Source organism: Ammospiza caudacuta, chromosome 24 (genome assembly GCF_027887145.1).
Source record: "Ammospiza caudacuta isolate bAmmCau1 chromosome 24, bAmmCau1.pri, whole genome shotgun sequence".
Classification (NCBI taxonomy): domain Eukaryota; kingdom Metazoa; phylum Chordata; class Aves; order Passeriformes; family Passerellidae; genus Ammospiza; species Ammospiza caudacuta.
Window position 1 is genome coordinate 4,336,799 of NC_080616.1, and position 24,565 is coordinate 4,361,363.

The following is a 24,565-nucleotide window of genomic DNA, read 5'->3' on the forward strand; positions in this document are numbered from 1 at the left end:
TACTTGTGAGGGCCGAATGATTCATTCCTACACTTTTAGAGAAAATCAGCATGAAAATTACTAGAGAAATAGAGAAGCCTAATAAAAGACTTCTAAAATAACTATTTATTTTTGTTGCCATCACAATCCAAGGCAAAACCACTCTCTTGTTTTTCCTCTGGTTCAAATGTATCAGAGGATAATGAAGACTTCTGCTACTGTTTGATGCATCTCATTGTCTTGAAGTTATTTTGATTATTCAAATGCATTCATGTTTTTGTAATTTTAGAAGGAACACATTGGACCTGGTAGGTCAACGTCATCCAGCAGAGCATCACGGAAGCAAAAAAAAGGGAAATTGTGGGGTTTTACTCTGAGTTATAAGGTAGATTCAATGTTTGTTTAAAAAAACCAAACAACTAAGCTAATAAACAGTATTGCATTGCAATTCATTGCAAATGGAATAAGATATTCTTAATTAAACTCTGTCATTGCAATTCAAGTAAACTGTTTGGAATTATTTTTCCAAGATATGGCCAGGCTTTAACGCAACTGAAAACGAAGAGGAAAATGAGTGAAAAAGGAAACCGCCTCCAACGTCCTTTGGTATTATTGTGTAATTAGAGGAGTGTAATTTGAAATAACAACACCAAACATCTTTTCCCACACATTTTTGCACAGTTTCCATACACACCTCAGGGAAAATGTATTCAAAACCTGAAAATATTTGAATAGGTAGAAGTCTACAGTTATGACTAGAGCACAAACTAAAAAGAGAAAGGAAAAAAAAAAAAGGAAAAAAAAAAGAAAAAAAAAGAAAAAAAAGGAAATAAGTGTTTTATTTGTTAAATAAGGAGAGGAAATGCTTAACGTAGAAACCCCTTTTCCAGAGACACAACCTTACCTCCTGCTCCCCTGACTCAAAGCCCCACAGGCAACTTTGGACTCAGAGTTCCTGGAGACCTCAAAGGAGCAGCTGGAAAAAAATAAGATGAGAAAGCTTTAAGATTTTGACAGCAGAGTCAGCATTTCGGGTCAAATTAGAGAACAAATAAATGATTGGAAAATGAACTTGAGGGGCTCTTAGCTATGGCTATGAACCAAGGCAAGTTTAACCACATCACATTCTTGCTCCTGCCTGTAATTTTGCGGACAGCATCTGCAGGATCCGAGCGTCTTCGGGAGACACACAGAGGGATTGCACCGAGCGCGGGGCCCAGGGGGTGCCCGGCCCCGCCCGTGCCCCGCCCGGGCAGCTGCGGCCGCGGGAAGCCCCGGGCACGGCGCCGGGCACAAAGTCCGCCCCGGGGCGGGCCCAGGTCGGCGGATCCGCCCGGCCCCGCACCTGCCCCCGGGGCCGCCCCGCCGGAGTCGGGCCGAGCCGCGGCTGAGCTGCTGCCGGAGCGCCCGCCATGGGCGTGGGCTATGGAGGGATGCGCTGCGTCAAGATCCTGCTCTTCATCTTCAACCTGACCTTCTGGGTGAGCGCGGGGCGGAACGGGGCCGGGCACCTGCTGCAGGTGCCGGGGGTGCCGGGGTGGAACGGGCGCGGCTCCCTCCGGGCAGCCCTGCGGGATCGGCTGCCCGAGCTGCGGCTGCGCTCCCGGCTTCTGCTCGCTCCCAGGGAGATGCGGTTCTGCCGGGGAAATGAAGCACCGGCTCGGGGTAAGATGGCATTGCTGAGCAGAGACGGCATCTGTCTGAACTGATCGTTTAAAGCAGCGATCATTGCCCCGGCAACCACGCGGCTGCAGGAGGAGGCTGGGAGAGGTTCCCCCAGCACAGTGCAGTGAGCAGAACATTTCACACCATCACGGTGCTTTTTACTAATACCATTTTAATAAGGGAGAAAACAGCTGCTACAAGATCATCCTAAAACAGAGTCCTCGCATCGCCCCAAGAGGTTTAGGGAATGCTGTGTCCATTCTCTCCTCATTGCACCTTTTCAATAGTCTCACAGTTCCACCAGCTGAATTCACGCTTTCTCTTCTCTCACTTTCCCTCGTGCACTGTTCTCCCTTCAGCTTTCCAGAAAACAATCAGCAATGTTATCTTCTTAAATGTCTTTTTCTTTCCTTCTGATTCACTGGGGTCTTTTTAAAAGAAGCCACAAAGTCATCCTGTTCAGCCTCTCTGGACCAAGCAGTTTTGGGCTTTTGTCTCCTTTATGCTTGAAGCACAGTTAAACCAAAGGCTGTTCCCTCGTGGTGACAGCGCTGCGTGCTCCGGGGACACAGTGCTGCTGTGCTCGAGCTGGAGGGGCAGTGTGATTGCTGCCCAGCTGCAGCTGCAGGGCAGCAGAAGGACAAAGCTTTGTGTTATTTGTTTCTCAAAAGTGACAAGTACTGTGTTTTGTTATCTGCCTTTTCGCTGAGATGGAAGGAACCATCGCAGCTGGCTGGGACATTCACCCCGAACTGCCAGGGGCACTCCACAGCCTGGAGAGGCCCTGGCAGGCCAAGGCTGGCAGCAGGGAGGTCCCCATGCTGTGACAGGGTGGCAGGGGACCCTCACCCTCTGCTAGGACACATCTGTGAGGAAAGCTGTGATCCTGAGCTCTGCAGCTGTACAACTGCCTGCTCTCTTGGCTTGTGGAGCTGTGCCAATGGATCGAGTGCCAGGGAATGCAGGACAGGTTAGGGGAGCACTGTGCCAGGCTGGCACCCACATGGGAAGCAGCAGGTGCTTGTGAGCCTTGTCCAGGATGTGCAGGTGCCACAGGCTGAGAATCTGGGCCTGGACAGCAGCAGGACACTGTGCCTGGTCCTGGGGGTGCTGGAGGTGCCTGCAGGACACACAGCTCTGCTCCTGAGGGTACTGGAGCTCCTGCAGGACACACAGCTCTGCTCCTGAGGGATGTTGGAGCTCCTGCAGGACACACAGCTCTGCTCCTGAGGGATGTTGGAGCTCCTGCAGGACACACAGCTCTGCTCCTGAGGGTGCTGGAGCTCCTGCAGGACACACAGCTCTGCTCCTGAGGGTGCTGGAGGTGCCTCCAGGACACACAGCTCTGCTCCTGAGGGTGCTGGAGGTGCCTCCAGGACACACAGCTCTGCTCCTGAGGGTGCTGGAGCTCCTGTAGGACACACAGCTCTGCTCCTGAGGGTGCTGGAGTTCTCTGCCAGGTCACACAGCTCTGCCTGGCAGGCTGATGATCTGTCTGGCACGTGGTGAGGCTGAAACCTCTGACTGTAGATCTTTTCCCTCAAACAACATGCTGTGACACTCCTTTGTGACCTGGTCTTGTTCACATTAAAGGGAATTTTTCCTTGCATTTGACAGCATCTATCACTGGTTTGTAATTTCTGTGATCCAAGATATCTACCCAGTAACAATCCTTGTACCTCCTAGTTTTGGTGGGGGTCCCCTGCCCCACTCCATTCCTCATGACAATTCAGGCCCAGTTTTGATAATTAAATGACTGACAAGGTTTGAGAGTCTCTAGTAAGTTCAGAAGCACCACTGCACTGAGGAGCTGAAAGAAAGAACTACATCGCACTGTAATAGTAATTTGTTGTTTCAGACCCTGGCAAGTGCTGCATGAATTTTCTGACAGTGCAGTTCTGAGCTGTGGGATTCCAAGAAAGCACAAGGTGCCAGGACACTGCTGTGATGCTCTGCAGCCTTTGTCACTGCAGCCCTGACTGCTGTGTTTGTGTTGCAGCTGGCAGGACTGGCTGTCATTGCCTTCGGGCTGTGGCTGCGCTTTGGTGGGCCCATGGCTGAGTTTGCTACAGACAAGAAGTCCCCAGAACTTTTCTTCATGGGTAAGTGACAGTGCTGGGAGGGCAGCAGCCTCCAGGGTTGGTTGCATGCTGGGGCAGGTGACACACCTTGGTCAGCAATTTCTGGGCTGACCTACACAAAACTGGATGTTCTGGTGCTGTGTGCCATGTGTGTGATGGCTTCTGGCCTTTCTCTGCTTGACAGCCACTTCCTTAGCCCTAACTAATCTCCTCTCCTGGATTTGATCCAGTCCCCTCATACCCTAAGTGAATTGTGCTAAGACTCTCAGAATAGAAGGTGAGACAGGTCAGACACTTGTGGGGCTCACCAATATATCCCTCCAGAGTTTTGTGTGCAGCTGCCAGCCAACAAAACAAGTGTCCTTTCAGAAGGTTCCCAGAACCAGGCCAGCAGCAAAATTCTGCTCAGCAATTCTCCCTGTGGAGGCCTCAGTGGGACCAAAGTGCCAAAGCAAATCCTTCCCCAGCTGAACAGTGATATTACCTGGTGTTCAGTCATCTCAGGAGCTGTTTGTCCAACCTGGGCAGGCATCAGCTAGTTCCTGTGCCCACAGAACTGGGATTAGTCACATCTGTTTTTAGCATTTAAGATAACTTTTTCTCCCTGGGATCTCCAGGTGGGTTTTTGGGACCTGTGCTTCATATTTATAGATACCCTTAAATAGCAGCTGTCTGGGACTGCCAGCGACTGCAGCTCTCTGTAATTGGTAACTGTAACATATTTTTACGCCAGAAAAGTTGGAGTTTTTCTGTTCAATACATCACCCCTAGAGATGGACCCAATAAAATCCCATTGGTGCAAACATTTTTGCCATCTACAAATGCCAAGTGTGAGTGAATACCCAGTCCTGCCCTGGCCATCAAGCCACTGTGGCAGGGTGGAGGGACTGGGAGGTGACAGAGGTGTCCTCCAGCAGTTACCTGTCACTCCAGGATTGTGCAGTCACCTTAAATACCCCAATGCTCTCAGTGGAGGCTGACCCAGACCCACCACAGCCCCAGGCCCAGGTTTCTTTAACACCTGCAGCCAGGCCAGAGGCACAGAACTGCAGCCATGGGAATGAATGGGGAGAATGTGATGTTCAGCAATGTTTCCCTGGGATTTTGTGAGGCTGAACAAAACCATTCAGATGAAAACATTGTTTGGGACCTGAGGGTTACTGTAAAACACCTCCACTGACACAGAGAGCCAGGAAGTTATTATTTGCTTTTTCTCTTACATCTGAGCTGCTATGACAGCAGCACATTAGATCACCAACTTCATTTCCAGCTCCACTTTATACCTGCTGAATTCCCTGTGCTGTAGATTGCAGTGCTTCCCTCCCTGATCCACTTATGTTTGTCCCAGGAGAGCAAACAAGACAAAAGGATGTTCTGGCCTTCAAAATCAAGTGCTGCTGGAAGGCAGAAATTGCTACATCCTGTACTGTGAATAAGCACCAAAACTCCAGTACAGCCTGGAACACACAGTCTAAACAAGATATTTTTTGTTGCATGTGTATTGAAATCTCCAAAAGATGTAGTCTGCTTCTGCACTGAATAGAAATTACAAAAGTTGTTCAAAGTTGTTAATTTTGGGAAGTCCTGAGGAATGTTCTTGTAAAAGTTTCATCAGACACCATGACATTCAGCTTTTGGGCTGCCACACGTATTTATGGAGCTGCCTGTTGAAATGTGTAACTGTGAGAGGAAGTGCTGAGGAACAGGGCACAGAGATTTCAGAATTCTTTCAAACTTACACTTTGGACTAAATTCTAAAGTGAAGTTTTGCCCTTTTCTGTAACAGGCACTGAACAGAGCATTCCTGTGAAAGAAAACCAAAGAGTTTTCTGCTGTCTCCTTTCCTCCTTACAAACCCTGCTAAATGCTGTGACCCCGGAGCATCTGATGGCTCAGCTCAGGCTGTGCTGGGGCTGTCAACACTCTGGGGCCGGGGCCATGGTGAAAGAACAGGGAAAAGTTCAGTTTCAGTGGGTTTGCAGCAGACAAAGCTGCATTTGAAGGTCATGCTGAAGAGCTTTCCCTCTCGAGGAGATTTCAGCTCGGAGTCCCCCCTGGCAGTTGTGTATTGGGCCTTTCTCAGAGTGTCTGGGACTGTTGTTTATTTGGCTCTGTGTGTTTGCTCTCTAACATGCTTCCTGGGTGGCAGCCAGGGCTTTGCATAGGAATTCTTAATATGGAACACTGTGCAGCACACCAGGAGCAGCTGCCCTGAGGGCTGAAAGAGAAAGCAGATCAGCAGTATGACTTAAAATATCAGCATATAGCTACACATCCAAAAAGAATTTCTTTATCTCAGTTCCACTGATGGCATTTGTGGCTCCTTGTGATAACCCAAGGCCCTGGGATCACATCAACTTTGTGCCAGTGCTTGGAACAACAGTGCAGGTGCATTGAAACACTCCACAATCACCATCTTCTGAAAAACAGTTCATTTTCTTTCTTCTAAAGGGCAGCACATTCTGCTCTTTCTGTACCTGGACTGAGCTGCCAGCCGACTCTAACCAGCTTCTCTCTTCTCCTTCCTTGTGATTGTTTTTTTCCTGGATCTGAAATGTTGGGTTAGTGTAAAATAATTGATAATTCTATCCTTGCATTTTCCATTAGGCCAGAGTGAGTCTCCTTAAATAGCCCTGTTCTTTACCAGCAGCCCAGCTGTCTTTTCTGCCCCTGGAATAGTTCAGGCCATGACTTGGCAACCAGGCCTGTTCATCTTTTCCAGCCACTGAGATGTTTTTGTTGGTTGGAGAACAGCTTACAGGCAGCAGTGCTGTGGGCAAGCACATATGTGTTCCTAGCTTTCTGTTGCTTGTGGTTTTGTGTTTGGGGATCCATATTCCCCACTGCAGTTTGCAGTGAAAAACCTACAACAGAAAAGGTTGGAATTGGAGCACTTTGACCCACACAGCCTCCAACCATTTTACCAGACACATCTTACACCTGGAGGCTCCTAAAATTGGGCATCCTCTCCCTGCAGTTCCCAGTTCCCTCTACAATGGGATATATTTTTATGTTACTCCATCTCACAGTGCAGTTTTTGTGCCTCTGCTTCAAGTGATGAAGCAAAACTGTGGCTTCCCTGTTCAACTGCAGTTCAGCTCTGGTAGAGTTCACAGATCCCTCTCTTGAGAAAGAAAAAAAATGAAAAAAAAAAGGATAATTTCATCAAAGGACAATAGCTGGCAGATACCTTTTTATCTGAGTTGTCTGTGACATTGCACAGATCAAATGGAGAAAAGATCTGTGGAATTTCAGGAATTCCCTCAGATTGCTCATCCTTATGGAGACTCCTGTACCAAGACTGGGAAATTTTTTACTGGGCAGGAAGGTCTGTAAGAGTCAGAAGGAAGTTAGATGCTTGTGGGAACCCAGGGTGTCAGCATTGCTGTCTCACAATTAATTAATTCCTTGTAGTACTGCTGGTCTTAATTTTAAGAAAAACTGAAGCACAGTAGTACAGACCAAGTGCTGCTGAGTGCAAGTAAAGCACTTGTAAAGCAAAAATTGACATGGGGACCTTTTAAGGACCAGTTTCAGTTCTTCCATCTCTGCTTTTGGTGGACAAAGGGCAACCAGCAGGACAAACTCTGTATTCCTCAGAAAAGAAGTGCAGAGGGTCCCATCCCTGCCAGCACCAATAAAAGTGAAGTGTGTGTACTCAACAAACCCCCTCAGGAATGGTAACAAAACCTGATGAATGCAAACGCATCAGTCTGGGTGGCTCTTTCTCAGCCCTGAAATGTTGCTTCTCCTGCACAGCCAGAGCTCACAACCCTCCTATGCTCTGTTCTGTTCTCTTTGTTTCAGTCTCATGATCCAATCTGTGGTCCAGGCATCCATCAGGGCCAAAACAGCTGTGGACAAAAGTTTTAGGGTGATAGTGGCTTTTTCTTGGGGTGAGAGCAGGAGTGATGCTGCTGGCTTTGAAAGGTATGTGGATGGAGCGTGCCTTAGGGTATGAAGTCATGTCTGGAGCTGAAGGATATTAGGAGCTTTTCTCCATTGCAGTGGATGCCCATACAAACAGGAGCTGGCTGGAGTTCCATCCATGTGGACTGCAGTTCTCTGCTCCTGTGCCTCACTTTGTTCAAGTTCTATTCATGTATTTTGGAGTCAAGCACTATACCCTTAGTCAACAGGATTTTCTCTGCTAAATCCAGCACCTCTCAAACTCTACCAGCCTTTAAAATGAGAGCTGTTGGCAAAAGAGATGTGCAGCCACAAGAAGAGCATTAAATGATCCTGCCATCATGTATTGGAGAGGCTTTTAGTCTGTACTTAAGACTTTAGCAATGAAATTGTCTTTCTTCCTATCATCTATGTGCAGCTTTCTTTTTTTCTGTTGCTCAGGAAGAGTGGTTTAGAGAGAAAAGGCTGATAGTGGCCCTGAGTGGAAAACGGAAGCTGCTCACTGGAAATTCACTTTAAAAATATGACACCACCACTACCACCCCCTGAGAAAACCTTACTAAAAATGAAAGTTGTTCCAAGGTCTTCGGTCTCTGTTGTGGATTACAAAACCTTGCAGCAGTTCCTAAGAGTTAGCATTTCTCCTGACAGAATAAAGGCAAGAATAAAGGCAATTCTCACCAAACAAGCTACTTTAGCCTAATGTGACAATGTGTCCGTCTGCCTCGGGGTGATTGCTGCATATTTGCAAGATGCTGATGTTCAGGAGGCTTTTTTTTTTTTTAATCACTTAAGCATGATAATGCACTTTATGCTTTTTGCCCATTAAATTGTCCTCCTGGGTGGCTTCTCCCAGCCAGTCCCACCCCAGAGCAGCAGCCAAGGCCACAGTTACCCCATTTCCTTCTCCTCCCTCGAGGCAGCTGGAAGCCACCGTGGTTCCTGCTCACTGCTGTGACTGCTGAGCCCTGAGCCCCTCGGGGAGCTCCAGGAGTCCCTGTTCTGCTCAGGGTGCCCAGGCCCAGCCCAGAGCTCACCCAGCAGCACTGGGAGCTCTCTGCAAAGAGCCACCTGCAGGTGTCTGGGGACAAACCTGTCACTGGTGCTGTGGGAAGGAAAAGGGCATCAAGGTGCTTCCCATCCCTGCATGCCCCCAGGACGTGGCTGGTTACATTAATGTGTAACCCCAGAGGGTGCTGAGGCCCTGGCACCGGTTCCCAGAGCAGCTGGGGCTGCCCTGCATCCCTGGCAGTGCCCAAGGCCAGGCTGGACAGGGCTGGGAGCAGCCTGGGACAGTGTGGGGTATTTTCTGAAAAATCCTTTCCTTAGGATTTTTCCTCCTGAGAAGCTGAGAGGCCTCAGGAACAAAATGCAAACAATGGTTATCTGCTGCTGTGGAATGCAACAGGTGCATCTGGGATTGGTCTCATGTGGTTGTTTCTAATTAGTGGCCAATCACAGTCAGCTGGCTCAGACTCTCTGTCCGAGCCACAAGCCTTTGTTATCATTCTTTCTTTTTTTATTCTTAGCCAGCCTTCTGATGAAATCCTTTCTTCTATTCTTTTAGTATAGATTTAATATAACATATATCATAAAATAATAAATCAAGCCTTCTAAAACACGGAGTCAGATCCTCATCTCTTCCCTCATCCTCGGACCCCTGTGAACACGGTCACAGGGGCTGCAACTCCATCATCTTTAGGGACCCTTCCAACCCAAACCATCCCATGATTCCTCTCTTTGGAGCAGCACCCCACCCTCCAAGGTTGCTCAGGCTCCTTTTTCACACTGAGTCTCTTTAAGAGAGCTCTACATGCTCTGAAGCAGTTCCTACATAACAAGCAAACCAGTATAACCCATTACAGCTCCTGTAAGGGAAATGTCCTGTGCTGTGTTTCGCTCTGACAGAGCTGTAAATACGTTTGGACTGTCCACTTTGAAGTCATTGAGAGGAAAGCGTTCTGTCTGCTGGAAAAAAACAAACAAACCAGCAACCAAAAAGCCCTCAGGCTCCTTTTTGGGGCTTGTCAGTTCAAAAACATCTTCAGGAAGGTTTGGATTGAGCTGGCTCGTGCACACACAGGATTATGCAGTGTCCTAATCTAGAGAGGATTGCAGAGAATCACGAGAGGATTTCAGAATGCCAAATGACTGAGTATTACACAGGCAGAAGAAATACAGTGTCAACAAAGTGATGCAAGTGGTAACAGATAATGTAAGCAGTACAAACACTGACAGACTCTAAATTAGCTACAACCACACAGGAACATGATCTTAGACTCACTATCAGTTGCTCTTGACAACAAAGTGCTTTCCTTACTGCAGCCAAACAGGCAAATAAACGTCAGGAAATTTGAAGAAAGGAATCTTAATGTCATTGTGTACATTTGCAGTGCTCTGTGTGGTTCTAGTCAAAAAGGATGAAGTGAAAGTAGAGAAAGTACCAAGACTTTTGGCCATGTGCTTCTGACCACAGTGTGCACTCTGAACAGCTCCCATGTGAGGAAGTTTTCCCACACTTTTCACATCATTAAATGGTAGAATCCATTGCCTGGGGTCTGTGAAGAGCAGCCAGGGCAGGACGGCTCCAGCTGGCACAGGTGACACCTGAGTTCAGAGGGGTGGACCCTGACAGAGCCTTTGGGAGCAGCTTTGGGAGCAGCTTTGGGAATGCACTGCCTCCAGTGAATCTGGCCATAATTATTTAGGGTTCATGTGAACAAGATATGTAACAAGGACTGGTGTTCTGTGGGAAAGAGAAGAACTGAACTGGGATGTTACATTACAATGAGGCTGCTTTTAAATTGAAATTCAGGATTTGTGCATCAGCAGTAGCCTCCAAACTGGGCTGGTGCCTCTAATGGTTCCAGGAAAATTAACCACAAAATCTCTGCTGAATTCACACCAGACACTTAATCAGATAAATCCATTATGCTCAAATTAAGGGTATGTTCCACTTCTCCAGAAATTCATGCCACTTTAGAGGCCTCAGCAGCTTTTCTCCAGTTCTGTAAATGTATTTTATAAATAAATATACAATGGAAATTTCTCGTAACAATCCTGTTTCAGGAGCTGAGTTTGGTGCCACACATAACCGTCCCTGTCTGGACTTTTTTTTTTTCCAACTCCTACGTGTGTTTCTCATATTTTCCAGGACTGTGTCTGTGCTTGACGTTCCTTGGTGCTCTCCTAAGGGCAGGAGAGCCTCAGTCCTTCCTTGGAGGGTTACATCTGCCTCTGGGGCTGCAAGGAACTCACAACCCCAGGAAAATCCCTCCAAGCCCTCTCTGGGTCCCGGGCTCTGCTGTTGCTGCTGCTGGGTCCCTCACCCCCAGAACAGAGCTGCTTGTTCTCTCTGTGGAGTAGGAACAGCTGGGGGTTTGTTCAGTGTTATTTACTCAGCCCAAAAGAGAGGAAAAAAAAAAAGGAGAATTATTTCAAATGGAAAGTGCCCATAGCAGCCAGGTAAACAAGAAACCTATGTGAAATAAAGCCAGACAGAGACAGGGTGTGTTTGTCTGCTCCTGCTCTTTGGCAGGGATTTGTGCCTCAAACCTTCAGTAAGACTTGGGGAAAAACAAACAAACAAACAAACAAACAAACAAAAGTAGCTCTGGGAGTGGGTTCTGTTCCAGAGTCTGAAATTACATCTCTCCCATCCCAGGCTGATCCTTCCCTCACTCTTGATACACATAAAAATGTATTGCAGCTATAAAACCCCATCCTTCTCTTCTATCTGGTCTAAAGAGATGGAATTCTGTATCACTGCTAATCACAGAGGGTTGGTACACTCAGAAACAACACCCAAAATCCCTTGATCCTTTTGAAGGTGATTTTTCAGACTTGCAGATCTGTCTCCATGTTCAGCCCAGGAATGGATGTGTCCTTATCTCCAGAGGAGACAGGGAGAGCTGAGTGCCACGAGCACTGAGGCTGATCCAGAGACCTGCTGACTTGTGGATTTGCCATTTTTCACCACTGGGAGCCACAGGATGCTCTGAGACTGCCAGATAACATTTTAATTCCCTTTGTAATTGCAAAGCAGAGTCTGCTAGAAAATGGGAATCCCTCCTGTTGGAATTTTCACAGGGAATACCCCCATCTGACAATTTCCTTTCAGGAAAGAATGATTTTCCCCATGGGATGAATCAAAAAAATCAAATATACAGAAAAGCTGCTGCTTTATGGCTTTCCAAATTTGTCTTTGCAAAATAAAACAATGGCAAAAAAAGGGGGTTTCCCTCTTACACTCAGTACATTACAGCCAGAAGGAAATCAATTTGTTATCAGGTGTTCTCTCACTTGACTCACTGCTAAAAGGAGAAGTCTTCATTTCTCTTCACATCTATAAAAAAACTGGGGGGGTGGGGGGGTCAGCACAGCAAAAAAAACAAACCACACCCCAAAACCTCAATATTTCCTCATTTAAAAAAAAATTAAGAGAATAGGCTGTGTTCAAAAATCCCCAGTCCTGTGACACGTTGTTTTTCATTCTCTTGTGGTTATAAAGAAGCCCCTATTTCCTCCAGAACCCCCTCAGTAATCAGTGCCTGTGGCTGCCTAAATCAACCAATTTTCTGTCAGATTTGCACATGGATTTTCATCTTTGGAATGTGCCTCTTCCTCCATTTGCATTCAGGGGCTGACAGCGACCTGTTTGTGGGTCCTAAATGCAGGTGGAGTAAATATTCCGATATTCTGCCATCCCAGATGGCAGAGCTCTGTCTCTGGGGCCAGCCTGGGGCCATTCCTGCTCTCTGCATTCCCTGCTCTCCGTTAGGTGCCAGCCCTCTCTCCTCTCCATGAGCACACACAGAGCAAAGAGCAGAATTGCAGGAAATCAACAGGGGCAACAAGAGGTGAGAGGAAAGAATTCACAAAGGCCACAAATCTTTGCTTCCTTTCCACCTTGTGCATTTTTCCTTCTGCTGCACAAAAAGCTGCAGCTGGAGAGTCTCCTCATCATTTTCCACTCACCTAAACGAGCTCTCTGTCCTGACCTGACTCACACACTTCTTTTTGCCATGTTGAGCTTCACAGTGAATTTTCTGTGTCGGTTTGTAGCTCTCAAACCTGTTCTGTTCTGTGTCTATAAACTGACTTTTATTTGTTTCCCCGCTGTGCTGTAGATGCCAAGCTGGAGGCCATGCCAAGGCTTTGTGTTTTACAATGGAAGTGCTGATGAGTAGAAGCTGATTAAGGCTTTCCATCCTGCTTTTTTAGGAAGGGATGGGTTTTAGTGGGGCTGAGCTACTTCTGACTCTGGTTACTATTGCAAGGAAAGGTGTGATATTAACCACCAAAATCTGGATTTGCACTGCTGGCCCTGACAGCTCTCAGTGCTTGGTGGCTTTAGTTAAAGCTGGGATTCCAAGGGCTCTGTGCCAGACATTGCCACCCTTTGCTTGTTTTTCTCTCTCTGGAGAGTCTCACTTTAAATTTAGGTCTGTTCTTATCAAGAATTTGAGGTGAACGTGCCTACATTGCTGTGTACAGCCCATTAGGAAAAGGAATACCAGATCCTTCTTACATACTTACACCATCCAGGATACTTCTGCATCTACAGCTTTGATATTGTTACAAACCAGTTTAAACACAAAGAAAATTAAGTCTGTGAACAAAACTGATCAAACCAAGAAATGTTCAAATCTACCCAAAAATATTGTTAAAACCAAATGAGGTTAGATGCTAGTGCCAAGAAATTGATATATTTTATTTAATAGTAAAAGAGGCAAAGAGAAAGAAAAAGAAATAGAAAAAGAAATAGAAAAAGAAAGAAATAGAAAAAGAAAAGGGGGGAGGCACAGAGGGGTTAAGTGGGGCCTCAGTCAGGATGTGGTGGTCTTCTCTGCAGCTTTTGTAATACAGTTTTGCTACAAGAGGCAAAAGTCCCTTATGAAGATGTTTAAGCCATAAATTATAACATTTCCATCTCTGGCAGACATCCTTCCTGGAAGTCACCTTCCACTGAGCATCCCTGGATGTGGCTGCTGGGAAACCTCTCAGTAACTTGGCCCCTTTAACTTTTTTCAAGCTACTCTTCATGTGTCTCATGGAATATTCAGAATTGGAAGGGATCCACAAGGATCAACCAAGGCCAAGTCCTGGCCTCAGGACAACCCCAAAATCACAAGTTACATTCCTGTATGAAAGATTACATATGTGTGTATATAGAGTAGAAAAGTAAAAATATCATGATTTTTGTGGAAATCTTAAGTGTCAACATTATTTTCCATCTAGAAATAGCTGGGTATCACCAAGTGGCAGTCCCAGGCTGAGAAAGGACAAAGTGGGATGAACTCTCCTGAGCAGAGGATGGAAGGAGGTGGATTTTAACTCCTGGCTGGCTCAGCTTGGGGCTCAGCTTTGTTTAGTGAGTGTTGTGAGTTCTTCCTGTAACACGCCTTAAAAGGGAAGTTCTCACTGAGGTAGTGGTTTAGCTCTGAGTCATTCGAGTGAAATGCTCAGGCTGTTTCTCTGACAAATGCAAATCCAAATTCCTGAGAGTGGTCTCACCCCTAGACTCACCGAGCTTTGTCTTTCCTAGCTGCAAATAACCAAAAGAAACGGGAAGACTCCTTTCCTGTGTCCTTACTCCAATTTATCTTTGCTAAGTGGCTGATAAGTGCAGGGAGGGAGCAGGGAGGGACGCACTGAATACGTGCAGGAAACATCTTTGTAATTACACTGTTTGTTACCATGGAGGAAATGGCAGCGTTGGTGTTTGCCTGGTGAGCACCAGGTTCTGCACCTGAGCGAGGATTTTTTGTCCTTTCCAATTCATCTTCCACCAGGGCTGGCTCACCTTTCTCCCCTGAGCCATAAATATCTTTGTACTCCAGTAAAAACCAGTGCTGTGCACCTGTGTGCAAGTACAGCCTGAAGAATGCTCAGTCCCAGGAAGTCACAGGTGGCTGAGTATTAAAAATCCAGAAAACACGGAATAAGAACTGCCAACACAGGCAGCAAGCAGCATCCCCCCAGCACTGTGTATATTACAATTAGTAGGGCAAAGCCATATTACTTGTTTTATTGCTGTTTATCAGAGTGTCTCTCTCAGCAGGAACTGGGGCAGGAGGAAGGAGGGAGGGGAGGACAAGGATCACACAACTGGGATAGACACAGGGACTGAAGGCTGATGTGGCACTGAATGGGCAGCAGGCAGGAGTTGGCATTCCCCAAGCAGGCTGCAGTGAGGCAGAGCAGCTGGATGGAAGCTCTGCACTCAAACACTGACTGGTTTTACATTTTCCTAGCAATTGCAAACTGTCATCTGTAGGATTTTCTAGTCCAGGTCACACAAGGCCTGCTAACAGCAAATGCCAGCAGCTGTGCTCACCTTGGGTTGGATTTTATAATAACGTTTCCACTGGTAACTGAGCAGACTAAAGGCTCTCCGTGGAAGCTTGGGCAGTCCCGGCTGGAGCAAGGCTCACTGTGCCCTCTAGTGCGCTCTGCCTGCAGCTCCCGTCCCTCACCAGAAGGACACGAGGAGGAGGAAGATGAAGCTCTTTCCCCAGCAGTGGCTTGGCACAGCATCCTGCACAGGACAAGGACTAGAATTACACCAACAGTACCAGAGCCAAGGCACAGCCCCGTGGTTGTGGCCTGGTGGGAGCTGAACCCCACAGGAACCCAAGTGTTACCTAAACACAGATCGAAAACTGTACATTCACAAGTGAGGAAAGAAAAACTCTGTACTCTGATTTCCTTTTGTCCTAGATAAAGCCCTTACAAAAAATAAAACCAAAACCAAAACACCTGTTAAATAAGAGTGTCAGCTTTCATTTGGGGTCCTAGATCTGTATGCTGCCATCTCCCATGTTCCTTTCAGTTCCTCCATTTCCAGCCCCAGGTTTCCCAGGAATAAGCCCTCTGGCAGAGCTGGGTTTCCTGCTTTACATTGTTTATTGCAGAGGTGTAAGGGGTTCTGGATGGTATGGGGTTTGTTCTTCCTGCACTGAGCTGTCCCTGGGACAGCAAACTAGGAAGGTGAAAGTCACAGATTCTTGTCAGAGAATATTCTCAGTTGGAAGGGATGGACCAACAAGGATGATCAGGTCCAACTCCTAAGTGAATGGCCCATCCAGGAATCAAACCTGCAGAGCTGGTGGTTTTAGCACCATGCTCTAACCAACTGAGCTAATCTCAAATTGTCTTATTTAATTCTCCAAGAATTCTGAAGAAAGTATTGCTCGCCCCCTGTGGCCAGAGAACCTTTTCTGTGCAACCAGTTTTGTGAAAGTCAGAGACTTTGTTATACCTGTAAGTGAGTGGGGCTGATGAAGTAGGTAGCAGACTTTGGGGAGAGAAACTTTCTGAAATTGTTGCTGGCTCTGTTTTCCACAGGACTCTATATGCTGGTGGGAGCAGGGGCCATCATGGCAGCAGTTGGATTTTTCGGGTGCTGTGGAGCAGCACGGGAGTCCCAGTGCTTGATTGGAACTGTGAGTAAATCTTTCCAGGGCCTGGGCTCTGCAGTGAAACCATCCAAAGCATTAATGGGAAGATCTTTACAGTCCAACACCTGAAAGGTCTTATGTCCTTTTATTGGTTAATCCAGTGTCTCTGGACTCAGCAGCCACCACGCTGTGGCAGAGCTGGCATACATGCAGCGGTGTCCTTCCTTGTCCTTTGTGATGTATTTATTCCCTGGAATTACTCTCTGATTTTCCTGAAGCTCCCTCTGAGCCACATCTTTGCCATTTCCCCTTGGCTTGAATGTGACAAGGAATCTGCTTTAGCAGCCCTGTGCAGAGCCCCCTCAGAGCTCTGGTTCAGGGTGGGCTGTTGGGGCCTGGGGAGGATGAGGGGCTGGCTGGCAGCCCCCATGAACAAGCCACACTCATGTGAGATTCTCTCTCCTTCCTCTGCAGTTCTTTGCTTGCCTGTTGGTGATATTTGCAGGTGAGGTCACTGCTGGAGTATTTGCCTTCATAGGCAAGAAAGTGGTAAGTAGCAAACAGCCTCTGATGTAATGATGGGGTAGTTATGGATTCCAGTGCCCACTGAGCTGGCTCTTCCATAGGAAAACTTTCCAGACTTTTCCCTGCAAAACCCTCTGACATTCTTATCTGGAGCCAATGACAGCTTGTGTTATCACAAGTTTGGAACAGGATGAAGTTTTTGTCTCCTCTGTTCAGGAAAAGGTGGAGGTGTGGTTCAGCCTTGAGGGAACATCAAGGGGAGCTGTATGAAAAGAGGGCATTGCCTGGGAGAAGGGCAAACAAATTCAGGCACTGAACTTCCCCAACTCAGAATGTTTAACCAAAACACAAAACAGAGCCTATGAACACTCTGACCCTCTGAATGCCACCAGGCCACAAACCCTCCTGGCTTTTGAGTCACCATACCTGTTTACCAGGCACAGATTTTTGCCCTGGAGGTTGAGAACACAAGGTGACAGTCTTGGATGGGGGGTAAGACTGAGTTGCAACTCACTGAAAGTCTGATTTCTGCAGGCAATACAGGAAGCCCAGAAAATCTATGAAGATGCTTATGAGGACTACATGAAAAACCCAGTGGGGAAGGTCAACAGTACCATCTATCGCTACCACGTGGCTGTGAGTACTCCTCACCCCAACAGCTCCCTCCACTGCTCCACTGCCACACTGCCCCTTAGAATCCAGAATTCCTCCCTCTGAGGGATGCCAAAATAGAACTGAATGTACCTAAAATCCAGCCAGAGGCTCACAACACTGAGAGTTTCCTGAGGGCTCTGTCAGAATTCTGGGTTTTGGATCTGTACATTTGAAAGTGCGATTAGCCAGGCTTTGAAATTTCTGATGCTTCTGGTCTGTGTGTGCAGAAGAAATGACCCTTGTGGATATTGAAATCCACAGATAAATACTTGCAAATGCAGAGAGAGAAATGTTTGCATCCCTCTGCATCAGTCAGAGAAAACATGACCTGTGTCCCAGGACCTACAGTGTGGCTGAACCAAGTCAGTGAGAGACCACACATGTGTGACACAGTTCAGGCCACCCAAAAAGTGAATGTCTGAATCAGAGTTACAACCTGTGACTTCTGTAATCCTGTTTATGTCCATCCTGGATCTACACTGCCTCCCATGGAGAGCAAGCCCAAGCTTTGCTGCTCCTTACAGCAATTCCCACGTTCTTTAGAACAAACATTTCACAACCTCAGACCCTTTTGTCCTTCTCCCATAGCTCTTATTTCTGACCCAAAGAGGAATTCCAAGCATTTTGTGGGAGATAGGCAAACAGGAAAAACAAACCCTCTGAAACTCTGATTTATTACTGTCTCCAAAACCAGCACGATGTTGTGTCAGAAATAAAATTCCAGCATTCTCTGCTGTACTTTTTATGCATTGCCCATAATTCTGTATGTGATATTTGAACTTTCTGCATTCTCCCTTTAACTCCTGTTTTCTTGTAAGACAGGGATCTGCTTTTCCCAAATCCACTTGTTTGCTTTGTTATGAAATACTGTAATAAAAATCTCTTCTGGTCATTGTTGTTAATACAAATGTGGCTGTTTGCTGTGGCCTCACACAATTGAAACTAATTTTTGAGAATTTTGTCCCACGCAGTTGGAACTCTACCAGAAGCAGCAGTTTAAATATAGAGAATAAGGTTATTATTTTATCTGTACAGATTCTTTTTTTTTTTTTTTTAGTTATTTATTGTCTCACTTTCAGTATGAAAATATGTCCCTAAACCAGGACAAAATAACAACTGATTTTCATTATGTGGTCTGTGGTTTTCCCTCTTTGATTCTCCATCTCTGTTTCATGCAGCTCCAGTGCTGTGGTAAAGGTAATGTGGAACAACAAACAGGATTGCCCTGTCCAGAGAACATCCAGCTGCCAAAGGCAAGTGTCCTCTGTCCTGCTTGTTCTAATCACATCTTCATGTCAGTTCTTTACTAACATTGGAGGCATTCTGTAAGTAAAAGAAAGGAAGAAGTTCTTTTTACCTTGCAAATTCCAGCATGAAATTCCTTATGAAATGGAGCAGAGTGGAGGCAGAATTAAGCTGGAGGTCATAATGCCCTCAGTCATGACACATGTTTGTGGCATCCCATGGTAGCCAAGACAATATTGCACCATCTGAAAGGAAAAGGGAGAAGGAGGGAACAGAACAGGATCCCAAATTCCCCATGGAGGCTGGATTTTAGCAAGTGCCCACCTTAGTCATGCATGGAGCCTCCTGACTAGAAACTTCACTGGTGTCAAGAAAGATATTTCTGTCATTTCTGTCTTTTCTGGAATCTGCTTGTGAGTTCAATGTCAAAATGAAGCCCCAAACCTCCTAATTTAGTATGGCCTGTTACATAAAGGAGTTTAAATTTAGGGAGAAAACTGAGTGTAAGAAAATTACTTGCATGTGTCAGCCTCTCCAGGCAAGAGGTACAGATGCCTCACCAGGAAAGGGAAGATGCTGGAAAATTATCCAGCAAAGCCCAAGGTTTAGATGCAGGAATTAGGATGGTGACTGCACAAATATTTTTGTGTTTATTTGTTGCTCAGTGAGAACAGCTGATAGAATTGATTGAAATATAGATTTCCAGGCATTAAAAAATATTTTAATTTTGTTTCCAACAGAACTGCCTGACTGAAATTCAGAATGTAATTGATACTCAGCTGCGCCTAGTTGGAATTGTTGGAATTGCAATTGCTAGCATCACAGTGAGTAAATCCATTTCTCCAGTCTCTCCTTGAGCCCAGTACCCTTCCCTTACTCAAAGCTTTGTGGAAGGTGTTTTGCAGCAACTGGTGAGACTCCTCAATTCTTCTTGCTTCCAGTGTGTCTTCTCCCTGGGAATTGCCCCCATCAGTGCAAGCAGAGCTCTGTGACTGTGCTTTTCAAGTTCATTTTGTGTCCTTAGACAGGTTCCAAAGTGATGGTGATCTTTTGTTGTGAGAGCAGAGTGCACATGAACCAAACTAAAAAGCAAAAAGCTGTAGCAGCATTTACTGTATTCCAAAACAACTGCAGTCTGATGCTTTCAGTCCTTTAGGACACATTCCTTAGTTTCCATGAGGAATAGAGAGTAGCCACTAGAGCTGTGACCAATAGATGTCACCCTGTCCCAAGGACACAGCAGCACCGGCAGGCTGGGGCTCCCCAGGCTTCAGCACAAAGCTTTTCCAGCTCAGTTGTGCCATGACTTCCTTCAGAGTCACACCAGCAGCATGAGGAGCCACAGTATGAGTAAAGAAACACTGCCTTAGCTGCTGGGAAGAGCAGGACATTCACAGTGGACACTGAAAAGCAGCTGAAGGGTTTCTGCAGGTAACAGAAACCGTGCTGTGCATATTGAACAATCCTGGGGTTTGCATGAAACAGGAAGGGACTCAAAAATACACTGGGGGTGGGACAGAGATCAGTAACATCAAGGACACACCAGAACTGGGATCATCTCCCCTTGGGTCCCCACCTCAGACACAGTGAAGGTCCTGAAGTGACCACGACCCCTTCAGCAGCAGAAATGCACCTGCACCTTTCTCTGTGCTTGTTTCTGCCACGTGCTGGGCTGTGAGGGCTCAGCTGTGCCCATCCTTAGGGGCATGAACCCAGTGCTTTAATGCCCATCTCACACCCTAAGCAGTGCAGGCTCAGGAGGCAGCAGCTGTGGAGAACTGACCTGTGGCAGAAAGCAGAGCTCTGGCAACACCCACTGTTCTCTGCTTTTATCATTCCCTCTGCTGACCAAGTTCCCTGACACAAATGGGGGTTTAGATTTAATGTATATAGTCATACTTAATGTATAGTCTTGCTCTTGAGCACGGGAACTATTCAGAGCTCAGCACCAGCTCTGGGGGCTCTGCAATCACCCTCTGCTCTCACTCTAATGTGTGTCCTATTCCATGTAGAATTCTGAAATTCAGAACACTCCAGTGAAATACCAGGATACAACCAATATTATTATCACCAGTTATTATGTGACTTAAATTGATGTTAGTAACATTAATATTTGGGGCAGTTGTGCCTTGGCTGGACATTCAGAACAAAGAACAGTGAAACCAGTGTGATAAAATCAGTGAAACCTCCTCCATGTTTATTGTCTGATGTTTTGGGGTTTGTAGATGGAAGCAGTCACTTCTCTGCCATAGGGACTTTCAGATTGTCTGATATGAATATTGTTTTATAACTGTTTTGTAAGTGGATCCCTAAATCACATCCCTTCTCTTCTAGATCTTTGGCATGATTTTCAGCATGGTTCTGTGCTGTACCATCCGTAACATGAGAGAAATGATCTAAAACTGTCACTGCACAACTCTGCCCCAGGAGTTCCAGACTAAGCTTACAAGAAGTGCTCTTCTACCCAATTTAATAATTGTAATGCATTTTAATCAGTGTTTTAACATACTGAGAGGAAAATATCCCGTTAGGTGATCAGGTGAATTGTATTAGTTACAGTAAAACTCAAGTGAACAAAAAAAGGGTTTAAAATGTCCTTTTTAATGAAAAAAGAGCAAAGGTGCATCTAAGACTAATTTGATTTTTAATGTTTGTATATGTGCAATTAAGAGTTTACACATGTAAGCACATGCATGTGTCTCCTTACAAACACCTCTGGATGTGAGCAGGTCCCTGGATGTGCAGCAGCTGCCCAGGTAAACATCTGCAGATGGAACAGATGTGTGTGCACATCCCCCAGGGACACAGTGCTCAGAGCCCCCTCACACTGAGCCCCTGTGTGCCAAGAATTAGCAGAGGCACAAATGCCATTGTAAAAAGACCTATGATCCATGCTGTGACTTTATTTTTCAAAGCCCAAACAGAGCAGAACTAATAAAATTGTACTTTATTTAAAAAAACAATTAATGCCTAAGGGTCTCCAGCAAACTTGAAGAGTAGACCCACTGACTTCACTGTCATGCAGAGACTGGGTGTTTATTTTTTGTAGGACTGGACCCTTCATGCAAATGCAGAAAGCTCTGGGGGAGAAAACACATCCAAGGAGATCCAGGCTAAAGGAAGAGGGGGAAGGAGGTGGGAAGCTGGCAAGACCAGGCAGTCATTTGGGACCAACTGCAGTGCAAAGTGTGCTTAAGCTTCCCAAGCTAGGCTGAGATACACCAAAAAACCCAACTGTGAGTTCAGGGGGCCACTAAAATCCACATTTGTCCCAAAAGCCTCACTGTGGCTACAGACTGGTGCAGGGGTGGAGCCTAGGTCCAGACAAGCAGCCCCTTGTCAGATCTCTGGAGAATCTGACTGGCCTGTGGAAGCCAAACAAAGAGTGAAAGCGGTCAGAAAAAGACACACAGCACTTTAATATCCTCAGTTTCTGCTTCTGTGACTATCACAGCTTCCATGGGGCTCTTACCTCAACCTCTCGCCCCTTCCTGGGGCAGAAGGCAGGAAAGGAAGATGGGACATTTTTACAGAGCCATGCAGTAAGTTCTCTTACTGGCACCTTTAGGTTGCATAGGTATAAATTAGATTGTCAGGAATAAAAATTACACTGTGTGATTGAAATACCTCAGGGCTTGCGTTTACATTGTTTTTTTCTAGATTTTAATTTTTCTATTTGTTATATTTATTCATAAGAGAATGTTCCTTTTGAACCAGCCTAGAAGGGAGAAAGGTTGTCCCCAGAAAAAGAAGTTACATCAAAGGCTCAGGATCTGTTAATTTTTGGCTTACTTAAGATAATTCACAGTTTCAGAGAAAAGCTTTTTGCTAATTAAACCCCCATAGCAGCAGATCTGGTGATCACCAGTTCAGATTCCCGATGCAGCTGTTCCATCCATGCTGGGGAGAAGTTCAGTGAAACTACACATCCCAATTGTCTGAGAGGCCTTGGAATTTACAATTCATGGGCTCCTTGTTCTGCTGAAACACAATGGAACAAAATGGGATTTCAGGAAATATGTTATATATTGTGTGGGATATACCACCCTTTATCTAGTATTTATTTTTTATCTCTTATTCCCCAAAGAAACTCAAACTCCCATCAGTTTTCTGTCACTTCAGGACTTGGGGTAGTGCTGCTGCTCCAAGCCTCTGGTTTAGCTGACACATCTTGCTGTCTCTTACATGGATTTCTCTTTTCCAACCATCCAACCACGAGCTGTGGCACTGCACTAAGAGCTGGGCTTTGGGCTGGCAGGGACACATGAAATCACACACCAGAAAAGAGTGAGGCTTGTGTCACTCTGTCACAGCTGATTAGCAGTGGATGTTAATTAAAAACAGGGCCTGGGAACCTCATTCTGCAAGAACCAGCACAGGAAACAGGGCCCTGATCTGCTGCTTGTTCCCAAGACAGCAGTGGCAGCAAATCCATGAGGGTCTCAAGCTGAACCTTAGAAATCAGTTTTACACAGCAGGCAGCGAAGCAATTTCCTGGCTCCAGGTGTACCTGAGACTGTCCCTGAGACTGTCCCTGCAGTGGTTGTGCTCTGAGGAGATGATGGGGTAGTGCCCAGCTGGGGTGTGTTGTCCCAAGGTAGTACTGGCAGAAAGAAGGAACTCTTGTGGAGTGTCATTGTTGCCACTCAGGACAAGCCAGCTTTCCAGGAAAATCAGTAAAAACAGCACCAGAGCCAGTGGTTCAGGTTCCAAGAACTGTTGTCCCACAGGGATAGAAACTGACTGCAAATAAAGCAATTTCCTTGTGTTACATTCCCCCTCATAATGACAGTGTTCCGTTCATTTTAAACACATCTACACATTCCTCAAACTCATAGCACCAGAATGTAATGACAGAACCAGAGTTTATCTTTTTATTTATTATTTCTTGAATAAGATTTCTTGGAAGATGCCCACTCCTGCTTGGAGATGCACTGAATGCCAAGGCAGCTTGCAGAACCTGCTGTTGCTTCCCCATCCCTCCACTCCCCCAGAAGTACAAAACCACCCCAGTGCCTTAGAAAAACAGGAAAAAGTGGTGGAAAAAACTTTCTATAAATTCAGACTCGAGCCACCAAACTTTCTGCTGAAGTGTTTTGGGTTTGTGATTTGTTTTTTTCTTCCTCTAAAGAAAGCATCAATTTTCTGAGCATTCCTGCATAAGCTCTAGGGTTGCATTTATTTAGGTTTAGGGGATACTTGCACTGCATACCAGGAACAGGACCATACCTGTTACTGGTTTAGTTCTCTAAGTTATTGGTATAAATTAAGCTGGAAATCAACATGTTATTCATATACTAGTGCCTTTAACAGAATCCAGGGATAAAGGTCTTTTGTAGTTTCCTGCTGTTGTGAGGTGCTTAATATAATTGCAGTTTTCTCTGCATCTTAGTAACTGAAGGTATTTTTTCAGTTACTGCAACATAAGGCAGCAAAAATACCCATTTATCCTGTCCCTTCCACCTGTGTCAGAGGAAAGTGACAAAATATCAGAACCCTCCAGGTGATAGAACTTTGAAAGCACATCACACACATTTTCTTGTTCTCCTGTCAGTTTGTTCTACAGCATAAAGATGTAAGTTGTTGATGCCCTTACTGTGTCTCTAAACATCTTTATTCACATTTCCCTTGTCTAATTTTTCTAAGTTACTGATTTCAGTGGGAGCTTCCTTTGTCACAGGGAAACCTCAGCCAGTTTTGGTACCTCTCAGAAATCACACAGCAGCTGATGAAGCTCAGCCCTGTGACTTCCCTACAATGAAGAGTAGTATTTCACTTGTCTTGATACTGATAGTTTTATAACAAAACACATTTCATGTGTCTTGAAAAAGAAATGGAGTTGTCTTAAGCCCTCAAATGCTGTATTGCACAGCCTTTGCAGGCTATGGATTAACAGCAGTGGATGCTGTTCATAGAAAATGTACATAAATAAAGCTTTTCAATCTTTTTCCTCTCTATTGGTGCTCCAGCCACGAGGTTCTCCAAAACACTAACCACCTCCAGGATAATGTGTATGGCACAGCATAAATTCTGATTTTGGACAGAACTGGCATTTCGGTTCATGTTGCCAAATCTGTGTCAGAATTACCTCTTGCTTTGAAAGAA

The 24,565-nt window shown here is 45.8% G+C and overlaps 1 protein-coding gene across 2 annotated transcripts; it reads left to right on the forward strand.

Moving 5' to 3' along the window:
- Positions 1 to 1,391: 1,391 nt before the first annotated feature.
- Positions 1,392 to 24,565, forward strand: TSPAN2 (tetraspanin 2). Of its 2 annotated transcripts, none has more exons than XM_058819386.1 (8): positions 1,392 to 1,460; positions 3,644 to 3,746; positions 15,984 to 16,081; positions 16,511 to 16,585; positions 17,096 to 17,197; positions 18,394 to 18,468; positions 19,201 to 19,284; positions 20,795 to 24,565. In XM_058819386.1, exons 1-8 carry the CDS (start codon positions 1,392 to 1,394, stop codon positions 20,858 to 20,860), a joined length of 672 nt encoding a protein of 223 aa, XP_058675369.1. In that variant the 3' UTR covers positions 20,861 to 24,565. The 2 variants fall into 2 exon arrangements, with proteins under 2 accessions (XP_058675369.1, XP_058675370.1); XM_058819387.1 differs by lacking the exon at positions 20,795 to 24,565 and adding an exon at positions 19,402 to 20,144.

Bases quoted from the DNA above. Each gene is read 5' to 3' on its own strand.
- TSPAN2 (XM_058819386.1), top strand. From the start codon at position 1,392: ATGGGCGTGGGCTATGGAGGGATGCGCTGCGTCAAGATCCTGCTCTTC. The intron at 16,082-16,510 runs GTGAGTAAATCT...CTTCCTCTGCAG, and splicing joins CCCAGTGCTTGATTGGAACT to TTCTTTGCTTGCCTGTTGGT. The intron at 19,285-20,794 runs GTGAGTAAATCC...CTTCTCTTCTAG, and splicing joins TTGCAATTGCTAGCATCACA to ATCTTTGGCATGATTTTCAG.